The following is a 14,900-nucleotide window of genomic DNA, read 5'->3' as shown; positions in this document are numbered from 1 at the left end:
AAAAGCAAACTAGTTGACATAAGACAAATCATGCTGATGATTTAATGAATTGCAATGTAAGCCATACCAGTACTGGGTCATAATATCAAGCACTCACCATGATTGTCAAAGCCGCAACACTAAGTTTCTAAAGTGGCGCTACTGTTAAATAATCAGATAACATATGAAGAAATACAAGCAAATATGCATATTACATATAAACATACATAAAGTGGTTACGGCATTTATACAGTATTCACCCTTGTATCTAGTTACTCTATGCTATAATGTACAATAAGAGCAAGTACAATATTTAGACAATTATAAAAGTAAGGCAGTAATAAAATTCACCATTTCATTATAAGCATGGATAATCTGACCATGAATGCAGTCCAATTTGTATTAGATGAAAGTAATTCTATTAAAGTATGAATTCAGTGTTTTGTGGAGGATGGTTTTTAGTGTATTTTTCTAGGGTTCAAAGGCACAGCAGTGTGTGATTGAAAAAGAAAAATGTTTTTGATAAATGTATTTATTTCTTAAAACGAGATTTTAAGTAGATCATGTTCTTTAATATTTTTCTTCATTTTCATTTTGCATCTCTTGGACAGAACACTAACAGTAGTTCTTAGAAAATCTATTCATTAAAGTAATTTGAGTAGTATCATGAGTGAATTTTAAATTCAAAATTAAGCTTCAAGTGTCCTTCTTCACTTAGGAAAAATGTTTTGAAACCAGGCCATCTGCTGAGGTACTACGGTTACAAGTGGCCCTCAGCATGTGTTTGGCATGCTCTGTTTTAGCACTCTGTTGGATTATAAGCCAGAAAACAAGTTCTCCTTGGTCTTTCGTATTAAAAATAAGATATCTCAGGGACAAAATTTGACATAAATATAACCGGTGACGTTTCCATCTAAAGAAATAAAATGGGACTTTGGGTTCAATTACAATAAAATATCAGTAGTGTCAGAAACAGAAGTCCTGAAGCTTAGCCAGTGGGGAAGGATGGCAAACAGTGCCCCTCGGGAACAGAGTCACCACCACTGCTCAGCCGTCAACAGCAGCCTCCCGCTGATGCAGAGCAACCTCCCCACCCTGACCTTATCTGGCAAGATCCGAGTGACAGTTACTTTCTTCCTTTTCCTACTCTCCACAACTTTTAATGCCTCTTTCTTGCTGAAACTTCAGAAGTGGACTCAGAAGAAAGAGAAAGGGAAAAAGCTCTCAAGAATGAAAGTGCTTTTAAAACATCTGACCTTAGCCAACCTGTTGGAGACTCTGATTGTCATGCCGTTGGACGGAATATGGAACATTACAGTGCAGTGGTATGCTGGAGAGCTCCTCTGCAAAGTGCTCAGCTATCTGAAGCTTTTCTCCATGTACACCCCAGCCTTCATGATGGTAGTGATCAGCCTGGACCGCTCCCTGGCCATCACAAGGCCGCTAGCTGTGAAAAGCAACAGCAAGCTCGGACAGTCCATGATCGGCGTGGCCTGGCTCCTCAGCAGCATCTTTGCTGGACCACAGGTAAACCATTATCCAGGATTTGTTAGAATATAGAAATTTCCTACCTAAACTGGGTATTGTATTATTGTATGTCAAAGGCAATATTGTGTTACCTTTAAGAGATGCTCTGGAAATCAATCAGCATCACTGTTTGCCATCCTTCCCCACTGGCAGAGCTTCAGGACTTGTGTTTCTGACACTACTGACATTTTATTGTAATCGAGACCAAAGTCCCATTTTATTTCTGCCTTCTTTAGCTGGAAATGTCACCAGTTTAGATTTATGTCAAATTTTGTCCCTGAGATATTTTATTTTTAATAAGAAAGATCAAGGTGAACTTGTTTTCTGCCTCTTAATCCAACAGAGTGCTAAAACAGAGCACGCCAAACACATTCTGAGGGCCAACTGTAACCGTAGTACCTCAGCAGATGGCCTGGTTTCAAAACATTTTTCCTAAGTGAAGAAGGACACTTGAAGCTTAATTTTGAATTTAAAATTCACTCATGATACTACTCAAATAACTTTCATTGAATCCTGTGTCTGTTACTGTGGGCAAATGCCTTAACCTCTCTGGGTTTCAGTGCCTTCATTTATAAAATGGAGGTAATGCTTGCTTTATGCAGCTTTTGTAATGATTAAATGAATGATGCATTAAAGTGTCTAGCATGATCTCCGGTACATAGGAAATGCTCCCCCAAAATGCAAACTTGACCTCATCTCTACCTTACTATTCCGTCCATTTCTCCTTTTGCTATGGTTGATGTCAAAATTGAAGGATTCTTTCAGAACTGTAAAATTTTCATAGGTAGAAAGTATAACTTCTATTATTTGGGAATTTTGAATGAAAACTTCAAGAATTCTGTCACTGACGCTTAGAGAGAATTATTCTTGATTAGTATGTTGTTCTGCAGCTTGCAGCTGGGTGGGATTGAAAGAAGAGAGGAAATGGGAAGTCTTGGACTTTGGTAAATTTGAATATTTCCCTGAGGTTGACTTGAACTTTCCTGGAGGTAGATTAGACTGCAACTGGCTATTAGCAAAACTGTAAAATAGTTGGAGTAGGCACAGGCCTGCTCATATAGAAGGCAGATATCTCTCCAGATTGTCTTCATCAGAGGCAACCTGGTTAATTGACCTGCAGAATCTACCTTTTTCAACAATTAGCTGTCTGAAGAAAAGGACACATTTTTGCAAACAGAAAAGATCCTTTAATAACAAATGAACACATCGTTATACTTGTTAATACTCTGTGTGATGAACCCAAAATACAAATATTCATTAAGGAGTAAAGACAGAGTTAACCAGAATCCTCCAAAATTTTGCCACCACAGATGGTTTATCTAGACATTCTAAACTGGCCAGAGGGTTATGGGAAAAAACTGCCATGCAGAACTCATTAAATAGTGCAAGACATAAGAAAGCTGAGTAAAAATTTCCTACCAATTCCTCATTTAACTAATATTTGTTGGATATTAGATATATTTAATTAGTGTGTGTTTTATTGCAGGAGAAATGGGAAAAACTAAAATGCTTTGATTTCCCTGGAGAAAAACATATTGCAATAATTCTCACAATGACTGAATATTCAAGAATAGGTTTAGAAAATATGACTTGAAATGAGGTTATTTAGGGAAGGCTTATGCCCTGAAATTTTCTGGGTTTTTTTCTTTTAAATATGAGTATTGCTGGTTCATTGGTTTTCTTAGAGAAGATAAGCACAAGCTAGCTAGGCTCCTAACACTGGGCCTGGTATTCATGAAACAAAGGAACAGCCCTCAAAGAAAATGTTATTCAGTTGTGGAGACAAAACATACAACAAATGCAACTATATGCTGAAAATTTTGTAAACCTCTTGAAAGAAGTAGGAGAGATGAGTATGTGCTGAAATGGTGAAGAAGGTTTTAGGATGAAAGTAAAATAAGTAGAATTTTAAAGATTTGTATGGAGCAATATTAATGAAGGATCACATATATTTTTCAGCAAAGACTGATACCTGTGATTAATTTTCATAGATTTATTTGGCTGAAATGAAAAATTTAGAGTTGGGACTAACAGGAAATTGGATCAGTGGTGATTCCCTTTTCTTCAACCTCCTAGCATAGTATTTATTTGTCATAAAACATTGTGATTATATGTTTGTTTCCCGGTCTTTACCATTACAAAATACATTGTTAAATGGTAGAGGCTCTGTTGTGTTCAACTTAATGTTCATGGTACCTAATAAGATATTAGCAAAAATAGAAATGTAATGTGTTTGGATACTCTAGTTTCTCTTCAGAATCAAATGAATCATTCAACTTCTACTTTAAAAGAAGCAAAATGAATAATGAACAAAAAATGAACCAATGAGTCAATGATGAGAGGTATAATGGACTTACATTATAAAAGACATTGACTGCCAGAAGAAATTCAGAAATTAACGTGGAAGCCACATAGCCCTTGTAAATCCTGTGTAAGGAATAAAATGATTTTTTTAATGAAACTATTGTAAGAAAATTTACATAGACCCAAATAGAGTAGGAAGAGACAAGACTATTCAGATCATCTGGCAAGGAGGTGATTAGGTTGGGGCCTAGGGAGGTATCAGAAAGGATATTTTCAAACAAAAACTTGTGCCAGTGCATAATAATTCACATCTCGGAGGTATCATTTCTAAAAGTAGCATAAGAAAGGAAGGAAGGAAGGAAAGAAGAGGGAGACAAGGAGAGGGAGACAGAAAGAGAGAAGTGTGCAACAAACATACGTGATAGATCTGATTTAAGACTGTGGTTAGGCTGGTAAGTGCGTGTTGAGGGGAAAACATTTCCTGAATTAGGTGTGTCCGTAACTAACTAAAAATCATATGGTTTCCAATGACCTCATCTGAGGCCACAAGAATTCCAGGGTAGCAGATTATTTGCAGAACGAATTCACACCACCAGTTTATCTGTATTCATATGGAGCACTAGATTTTGTTAACCTAGGCCCATAGTTAACCTAGGCCTGCAAACAAAGATGTATGAGCCACCTTTTAGACTTGTAAAGATTTGTGGTCTGAAGAGGTTTGCCTTGACACACAGAGAATCTACACTTCTGAACTTGACAAGCAATATAAATGCAACAAATCCTCACCACAAATGTACAATAAATAAATATGCCACAAAGATAGTACCAGCATACTAATAGCAGAAACAACAATAACAGTGATGATAATAATGATAAATATGAGTTGTTGAGGACATAAATATGTGCCAAGAATTGTGCTAAATGCTTTTACATGCATTATTTCATGTAAGGTTCCCAACAATCCTATAAATTAGATAAAATTATCATCCTCATTTTAGTCATGAAGAAACTAAGGTTAAAAATGTCATATAGCATGCCCAAGATTACCACCTAGTAAGGTGTCAGCTCACCCTGTTAACCCCATTCCCAGAGCTTTTAACTAATATACTATACCATGCTAGGCAATATTCTCTATTTCCTTCGTTCTTGTAGGAGACTGGATAAAAGAAAGGCAGATACATCAGGAAAAAATATGGGCTGTACATTTATAAATGTATAAATAAATACATAGATATATATTTACAAGTCTATGCCTTAAAATTTTTATAATTATGGATATAATTAATATAGTGCTGTGTGCCAGGCATTACTCTTAAGTGCATTGCAAGTATTAACTCATTTAATTGTCTTGACAGCCCCTAGAGGTAAATACTGTTAATATCTGCATTTTATAGATGAGGAAACTGAAGCATATCATCTAAAGATAATTACCTTTGGAAAACATTAGGCAATGGTATAATTAGTGTGGGTTAAGGTGAGGGTTAAAAATATGTTCTAACAAGGAATCAGCACCTGCAATTGACTGTGAAGATGGAAACAGATTGCTCTTGTTTATGACAAAATAAAGCAAGCACTGATGATAACTGGGGCCCAGGATGAAAGAGGAGAAATATAAAGAAATTAAAGAAATATAATCCAAGGACAAAAAAAAATCCTGTAAGTAAAGTAGATCCTATATTAAGCACTGAAATTATCATGGCCTTAGAGCACAAAATAAACTGAACCAAGCCTGAAACAAATTAGTTGATGGGCAAATAAGATTCTGCATTTCTGTAGCACGTTACTACACTGCTGTTGCATAACTTACTACAGTCTTCCTTTTATAACAGCTGTCACATACATGCTATGTCTCCCCTACCAAATTTTAAATTCCCTGACAGCAAGGTATATTTGGTTCATCTTTCCTAACAGCAAATATCCAGTATGTGGTTTGACCAAGGAGTTGTTTAAGAAATAAGCATTTATTAAATAAAGACAATAACCGTTAACACAAATCACAGTATTTTCATTGACAATTTCATCCTTATGGCTTAAAGACATGAAATATTAAAATGAAAATGTAACCAGTGTAGAGCAGAAACTCAAACTCGGGTCATCTGGTTCCAAGTCCAGTTGGGGTACGAGGTGAGAAGCTGTAAAGATTTTAAATAGAAGCCTCTTACGTTCTGTGTGAAGTATTACAAAGAGTTCAATTCACATCTGTTGGGTCAAATTCAAAACTGAACTTTAAATAAGGTTAGAGTGCAAAGAAGTATGGAAAACTGAAAGAATTACTTTGTAATGTGGAAAAAGGGGCAGTCTGTATTATAAAATTCTAACTAAAAGCATGCGTGTTTGATGATATGATCATTGCGCGCCCTCTAGTGGATTAATTTTAAATTCGTTTTTGCCTTTGAAACAAGATTTGAAACTGAAAATCAACATTTTAATTACAAAAAAAAGATTCAGGATTATATTTTATATTATATTACTTATATTTACATTATATTTAACTTTTATTGTTTGTTTATTATAACATTTACATTTTCTTAAATTTTTTCTTCTCTACAAGAGAAGAAAGGAAATAAAGATCCGTTGTGTTAACACATACTCCACTCCCATTTCATCACCCTCAAAAGGAAAGAAATCCTGGAACGCTGAGTAAATTAAATTAAATTCGGGTTTAGTAATTCAATCAAAAAGTTTAAAAAGGAATACAGCCCCTCACTTGCTTTAAACAAATTTTCGTTTGAATTTGCTTGCTCTCAGTTTTAATGTGCGTGGGCACTCTTACCTTTTTTTTAAAATAATGTTTCATAATAAAATAAAGTTTCTCAGTAGAAAAGCTTGGAAAGGAGTAGGAAAGAAGTGTGCTTGATGAATGGGGAAAAAGTGAATAGTTGTCCATGAGTTGTTTTTGAAAACTATTTGCAGTGTTTCCTTAGTGGTTTCTTCAATTTGTGCTTCTCTTTAAAACATAACTACACACTTGGAGAAAGGTTACAAGAATCATATAAAGATTTCTGGAATACCATTTCCTTTGCTTCCCCAAATAGTAACATTTTCCTACATTTGCTTATGTGCTTTATTCTCTTATATCTTTTTTTCTGAATTGTTTAAGAGTTCAGAAATAATGTCCCTTTCAATACTTCCATGTGTTTTGTACTCACATATAACCACAGTACAAGTATCAAACTCAAGAAACTAGCACTGATGTAATACTATTATTTAATTTATATACCTTATTCACATCTCACCAGTTGTCCCAATAATGTCCTTTTTAACCAAATAAAATCCAGGATGACATGGTGGATTCAGTTACTATGTCTCTTCAGTCTCCTTTACTGAAACTATTCCTTGGTCTTTCTTTTATTTCATGACACTGACATTGTTGAAGAGTGCTCACCAGCTATTTTGTAGAATGCCCCCTGTTTGAGTTTGATGTCTTCTCACAGTCAAATTCAGGTTACACATTTATAGAAGAAATACCAAAGAGATGCTGAGTTCTTCTCTCAATGTATTATGTAAGGAAGCAGAAGCAGTCAATCAGTCCCATTACTGGCAATGTTAATTTAATTCTTCATGTATTTCTCTCCTGTGAAGTTACTAGTATACTCTTTATAATAGTTAAATGCTTTATAGGTAAACACTTTGAGATGATGTAAGTATTTTGTTTTCCTCAAACTTCCACCCATATTTTTAGCATCTATTGATGATTCTTGCCTGAATCACTTATTATTGTGGTGATTACTAATTTGGTAATCACTACTTCCATTTTTCCTTTTACATTTACTAGTAGGTTTTATTTCTACAGTAACAAAGAGCCTTTCCCTCTCGTCATTTATTTGCTGTTGTTTGTAATTTATGTCAGCATGGACTCATGAATTCTTTATTCAATAGTTTATCCTTTATCAGTTTTTCTTTTCCAGATGTGGCCAGTGGGAGCTCTTCCATGCTGGCTACTGAGCTCTTCTGACATGCTCTTCTCACATTCCTTGGCACTTGCTGGCATTTGGCCACAAGTTGTTCCAAACACATATTGTAATTTGCCTACCCCAGCCCTGGAATCCCCCACTTCTCCAATGAGCTGTGGTTCCTTTTGGCAGAGAAAGTTTAGAAAACAAGATCTATATACTGGCTACTAGAGTGCTGAATGTACTAGGATGTTATTGTTCCCAGGCTCTCTCAGCAAACAGAGCTAGAAAATAAACACACACACACAAGTATATATACACATGCATATACACAGAGATGTTCCTTATTTTTCTTCATAGCTGCAGAGCACTCTGTTGTGTGGTCCACCATAATTTATGCTGCTGCTGTTCTATGAATCAGTATTTAGATATTTTCAATGTTTTCCAATTACAAATAACACATCAATGAATAACCTTGTATATATGTATTTTCATATAATGAAGGTAGGGGTGAATCTTCAGGGTAAATTCTTGGATGTCAGATAGCTGTGTCAACAGTAAATGCATATGTAGTTATGATAGTTATTGCCAAATTCCCCTCCATATGTTTGTGCCAATTTGCATTCCTGCTAGCAATGTATGGAAGTCCCTCTTTCCCCAAAGTCTTGAATGAGAGTGTGTTGCTATTCTTTTTAATTTTTGACAATCTTGATAGTGTAAAATGACACCTCAGTGGAGGCATTTCTCTTATCATGGGTGAGGTTGAATATCCTTTCATATGCCGAAGGGCAATTGTTATATCTCTTTGTATGAACTGTCTGTTCATGCCTTTTGACATGTCTTTTGTCTGTCTCAAAAATAAAATTTAAATACGTATTTTGGGGGCACATTATAAATGCTAGACACAGTTTTAGGTGCTGCAGATAAATAAAGCCATTTCAAAAGTTTACTTAGCATAATTACATCTGAAACTGAAATATAAACAAGGTATAAATCCTTGGTTAATTATTGTTCTGCAAGGTTGAAATAATGTCCAAAATATCCAAAAGCCCATAGGTTCATTCATATTACCCAGATATATTTTAAGACCCATTTATAACTTTTCATAGAAATGTCGAAAGGATAATGTCAAGGAGCTTAGCAGTTGCTTGAGGGCAACAACATGTTAGAAAACAGAGTGCAGAAGAGGAAATGTTCAGGAAAACATGCAAACAATGCTTGAAAAAAGTAATATCACTTTTTAATTTTTTTTATTTCCTCCTACAGTTATACATCTTCAGGATGATCCATTTAACAGACAGCTCCGGCCAGACAGGAGGTTTCTCTCAGTGTGTAACACACTGCAGTTTTCCACAATGGTGGCATCAAGCTTTTTATAACTTTTTCACCTTCAGTTGCCTCTTCATCATCCCTTTTCTCATCATGTTAATCTGCAATGCAAAAATCATCTTCACCCTAACTCAAGTCCTTCATCAGGATCCTCACAGTATGTATTCCTCAGGCTTAGTGTTAATTGTGAGTAAAGAGTTTTTGAATAGCAATGTTCAAAGCGGAGTACTATGTGCCAGTTACGGTTCTCAGCAATTTACATATATAAACTCTTGTAATAGTCACAATCACCCCATGAGGTAATGCTCTCATTATCCCCAATTTACAAATGAGGTAATTTAGTATTTCCTAGTGTTCTAAATTCTCACTGCAGAATTAAAGATGAGAGGACAATTACCCTATTTTAGCCAGTGTAAGCATTGGTAAATTGTTCATGCTGGGCTAATGCGTTAAACCAAACACAGAATTCCTAAAATATAGGAAAGTATACCTCATTAAATGATAAGTAGTACACTTGTTAAACTGTTCGATTTCACATTAAATCCCCATATCCACACAACTATGCACACTTGTGTGTGTGTGAGCACCTGTGTGTGTTTCTCGGGTATATGAAACACTGTAGAATGTGTAATTGACTCTCATCTGAAACTTCACAGATGTGGTTGTGCCTTTTCTGCTTCAAGTAATTTGGGGCACTCCCAAAAATGAAAATTAATGAATTTACAAAATAAACATGTTTTTTTTTGGCATGACATCCAAAAGACATGTTACTGGCGGTGCAGCACATAAGTCATACCTGCTACAACTTAACAAAAAAATCTTTGTTATTATGGTGTGATTACTCTTAGCAAATATTTTTCAAAGGAAGTAATTATGGTGATGTCCTATGACAGATACTTGGGTGGTTCCCAGCTGCCAGCACAAAATGGTATTTGATAGTTCCTAAAAATAATACTACAAAAACAAGTTGCCTTCAAAATTTTATTCTACAGAAATTCAGTTCCATACGGGATATCTAAGAAGGGCACATGGAGAATAAAAAGATAGATCCCAAATAGGGACCAGTCTGAAGAAATGTGAGCCATGCAAAAGCAGAAGAACAAAAAAGCAGAGGCAAGGAGCAATAGTAAAATGTTACTAACACAGATTTAGTCTTTTAATCTTTTATTTATCCAACCAATATGTACTTACTACTCAGTATTACTGGAAGCAGTGAGAAATGTGGAAACCATGGTGAATAAAACAGCCTAGCAACAGTCCTGCTTTCATGGAGTCTAGCAGGAAAGTCCTACAATAAGCAGTAAGCCAGTAATGACATATCATATCTCAAAAGAGGTGGCAGCATGCTGTATGTCATAGGAGCTTCAATATTTTTTTCAGATTCAGATAAGCCAATATGATTTTTTTAATGGGCTCACTCGAGTTGACCTCTTTATTACTTACAGATCACTAAAGTTTACAAATATTTAGGATTACAAGAAATTATGTATGGAAAGAACAAGGTTGATAGCAAGGCACATGGTAAATGGTAGTTAAGTTTGTCTGACAAAAATCTAACTAGTTGATATTCGATAAATTATTTGTTTTAACATTTCTAGTAAAATTTAATTAATTAAAACATCCTGCATGCAAATGTTTTCCTCCATATATCCACTCTTTCATGATTAATGAATAAGAAATTGTCAAAGTGCCATTTCCGAATGGCATTACCTAGTTCCCTCAAAAAATACAGTGCATGAAGAACTTTTTCTTAATTTTAAAATGGCATTCTGTATTATAAAATAACAGAACAGATTTTGAGTACTTTGAAACTGTGCCTTTTTACTTTTAAGAACTAAGTTTTAAACTTCATGTAGGTAACCTGTTGAAGTCAGCAATTCTGCCTAACAGTTCCAGTGAATGTCCTCAAAAAGGAAATAACCTGTAAAATTTACAGGATGCATAAATATGAAAAGTGAAACTGCTATGGATATCATAGAAAGAGGCATATGATGGGAAAGGATCATTTGGAGCAGCACACTTTCATCCATATGTGATTTTCATCATCCTTACTGTCAGAGATATCTAGACAGTGAGTAGAGTTCAATGTAAATTCAGAATTCAACTCAGCTCAACCTCAGTCTAGTCTCAAAAATTTATACTTTAAGAGTTTGGGTGGCCACATTTTTCAAATACCAATTTGTTTTGTGGAAACTTAATTTTAAGAGTACTATCATTGTTACACTTTTCTATTCACTGTGTGACATAGTGGAACACTTGGAATATAAACATGTTTCCAAACAAATTATCATTATTGGAAATTTCTACCCATTATATTCGTTATTTTAAATTAATGATTCTCTCTTCCTTTTGTCTATTTTGGTTCTATGATAAAACCAGTCTTTAAACATCTTTTCTCTATCCAATAGAACTACAACTGAATCAATCCAAGAACAATATACCGAGAGCTCGGCTGAGGACCCTAGAGATGACGGTTGCATTTGCCATTTCCTTTACTGTCTGCTGGACTCCTTACTATGTCCTAGGAATTTGGTATTGGTTTGATCCTGAAATGTTAAACAAGGTTTCAGATCCAGTAAATCATTTCTTCTTTCTCTTTGCTCTTTTAAATCCATGCTTTGATCCACTGATATATGGATATTTTTCTATGTAGTTGATAGACTACAGAGGAAGTCATGTAAAGAGCAAGGTAAGAAGCTCCTTCATATGGGAATGATAAACACAAAGGTTGCAGTATACTTAGATACAAACAAGGCAGATATTAAGGTTGTGTTATCATCCCTATTCTTTTAGAAATTACATTATCAGAGACTTAAATACCAGAAAAAGAAAACCTTCAGGGAAAATTATGAAATATTTCTCAATAAGCTTCTGAATTAACTGCTGCCCTTTCTAAACACCTATAACACATTGTATGGGTTTCTTATCACTTTCTCCTTGTATAATAATATATAAATATTCAAAAGAGCCATGACTTGAGGCAAAGAAATTCCAAAATATAAGACTGAGAAACCACAATACAATTTTAACATAGGCATGCCTTGCAGAATTCCAAGAGGCTTAGCAGCAATTACAACCTTATACTGCAGTAATACACAGAGCACAGAGACAGAAATTCCCCTGCCCATAAGGTCAATTTTCCCTCTTGTAGTTACAAAAAATATGATGAGCCTTATTTTTACTTTGGCTTCCGAAGCCTTCTGCAGTTCGTAGTATTCAGCAACCAACACCCCATCCATCCAACTCCACCAAACTGACGAGACATAAAATAGTCCTTCACTGTGAAGTGTCTTCATAAAAAGGGAAGTTGTAGCGGGGTTAGGATTTGGATGGGGGTTAGAACATCTATCCCTCTAGGCTAGATGGTCTGTGGAGTTTGTTATTTTTACATACAATTAAGAAAGACCTAAACACATTATGTTTACCCTCTGGTATAATATAAAAGATTTTTTTCTATCTTCTGATTTTACTAAATTCATAATCCACAAATCAGTGAGAAAAATAATAAGAAACCAAGCAAATACACAACTTAGAAGATAGTTGATACATAACAGGAACTCTGAAAACTACAGTTTCAGTAATACAGACCAAAGAAGACAGAAGAGAAAGAAAAACTCTGTGTAACCAACACCTACTGATGTTCATATTAAGTGATACAGTTTCTAAAATACGTCAACACAATACTTCTTTTAATTCAGGCCTGTTTCTTCCCATTCCATAAAAAGGGGGAGAGCATGAAAATAATGAGACTGTAATATCCATTAAATGAGAAAAGCATATAAGGGACTTAAAAGAAATTCAACCATTATTTAACTTCTTTATAAAAATAGGTAAAGCACCATTGTATTCATATGATATATGTAGTACCACAAAAGAGGTAATTTCCAATATTCCAGGACACGTAGAATCATGGAAAGTAAATTGCTAATTAGACTAATGGTAGGCCTTTTCATATTTTTCCCCTCTCCTACTTTCAGTACTTTCAGTTTAAGTGGGTAGTGGTGTGTGTGTGCTCCACATTCTAGATTATTTTCCAGTTCTGTCTCCTCTGATCCTATTTCTGTCACCATTGATCTCCTGCCCTCTACTCTGTCATTCATATCATATCTTCTCTTTTACTAAATTCGTACATTTAATTGAATCCATGCCCCCACTCTACAGTTGAATTGGACAAGGCTCAAATTTGTAAAGTGCTAAATGCTCAGTTAATTTTAAAGGCATGCATATTGACACCAAGATTTTGTAGTTGTGCTAGATGACACAGTAATATAAATAAGTCACAACAAAACCAATCTTCTCCAAGTCTCTTTATTATACATTTATTCCTAAACTGGTAACAATTCTTACTTCTGGATTTAAAGGTAAAAATAACACACATATGCAAGATATAATCTAAGAGCTTTATTAGATATGTGCTTAATGAACTTAAGTCAGCTTGGCTCTTACATGTTCAAGAAACTGTCTACTTAGATATGTTCTCAGGTATTTTTTTGATATATTAATGAAAGGGCTAATCAAAATCTTGATGCAGGTGTCTTTAACCTGTGGTCCATATACAAAACTATATTCCAATGCAACTGCTTTCCCTTTACTCCTATTAGTCACAGGAATTAAAGTACAGCATAGGGAATATAGTCAATAATATTTTTAATATTTTTGTATGCTGACAGATGGCAACTACACTTATTGCGGTGAGCATTTAATAATGTATATTATTGTCAAATCACTATGTTGTACACCTGAAACCAATGTAACACTGTATATCAATTGCATTCCAATAAAAAAGCCCCCCAAAATCAAGCTTCAAACAATTAATCTAATTTTAAGAGTTATAAAGTCCATGCATAGAAACAGTAGAATATATTTAAAAAGTGTTTATAGTTACCTCTGAGTGTTAATTTTTTAATGTTCTTTCTTATAAATTCCTGTAATTCCAAACTTATAAAATGAACATACATTGTTTTTGTAATGAGAAGAAAAACACAATAAGTGTTATATGTGTGTGCGTTTGTCATGCCTTATTTTACACAAGGCTGTTTCTGTCAGAATGCTTTCTGCAGTAATAGAAATGTCAGACTAGACATTTTTTTCATCTTACGTTATAGGAAGTCTGGGGGTAAGCATGCAGAGTTCCTTAATTCAGAGCCTTGAGTCATTCTCTCTGTTTCCACAAAAATTTCCTGTCATGATTAGAAGTTAGTTGCTGTTATTCTAAGTCTCAAAGAAAGGGTGGCTTCTCTTTGTGCATTTCTTTTCCAGAAGCTTCAGAACTTCCTCTTAAACTGGCTAGAATTGGAACACATGACCACTGCTAAACTAATCACTAGCAAATGTGAGGGAATCACCTTAAACACCTTAAGGGTAAACTTCATTTTATGGACACAGGGCTCAATTTCCCTGATAACTTTTGTGTGTGTGTGTTTGTGTAGTTTTCTCTCTCTCCTCTTGCTCTCTCTCTTACCACCACCCACCCTCCGCAAGAGCAGAAAGATAATGTTTTGGGGGTCACAAACCAGCAATAACTGCCACTATCAGTAATTAACTCCTCAAAATAAATTAAGACTATGCATACAACAAAGTTTAAATAGCACACAATTTAAATACAAAGCATAAAGACTAAATACAGTTTGAGAACATAACAATTGCCTAATAAATGTAACCCTAAAAGGAAAGAACAGATTTTATTGTTTTTCACAATTTAAATCCAGGCATATTAAACTCTTGTGGTCAGAACCATCATTCAATGCAGAGGGTAGCTTCAGCCCAATTATTTACTTTTTGGGAAATCTTGATCTTTATTTTTTGTTTGTTTGTATTTATAATTAGTCCACTGATTAATAAAGTGTCCTAAGTTTTAAAAATTCTGGC

The 14,900-nt window shown here is 34.7% G+C and overlaps 1 protein-coding gene across 2 annotated transcripts; it reads left to right on the top strand.

Moving 5' to 3' along the window:
* The first annotated feature begins 984 nt into the window (after positions 1–984).
* On the top strand, positions 985–13,887 carry GNRHR (gonadotropin releasing hormone receptor). Of its 2 annotated transcripts, none has more exons than XM_036918123.2 (3): positions 985–1,506; positions 8,970–9,189; positions 11,441–13,887. In XM_036918123.2, the coding sequence occupies exons 1-3, from the start codon at positions 985–987 to the stop codon at positions 11,683–11,685; spliced, it is 987 nt and encodes a 328-aa protein (XP_036774018.2). In that variant the 3' UTR covers positions 11,686–13,887. The 2 variants fall into 2 exon arrangements, with proteins under 2 accessions (XP_036774018.2, XP_036774019.2); XM_036918124.2 differs by having other exon boundaries at positions 9,098–9,189; positions 11,441–11,675.
* The last annotated feature ends 1,013 nt before the right edge of the window (positions 13,888–14,900 follow it).

The sequence above is a fragment of the Manis pentadactyla genome, chromosome 5 (assembly GCF_030020395.1).
Source record: "Manis pentadactyla isolate mManPen7 chromosome 5, mManPen7.hap1, whole genome shotgun sequence".
Classification (NCBI taxonomy): Eukaryota; Metazoa; Chordata; class Mammalia; order Pholidota; family Manidae; genus Manis; species Manis pentadactyla.
Note: the sequence above shows the minus strand (reverse complement) of the source record. Positions and strands in the feature narration are given on the sequence as shown.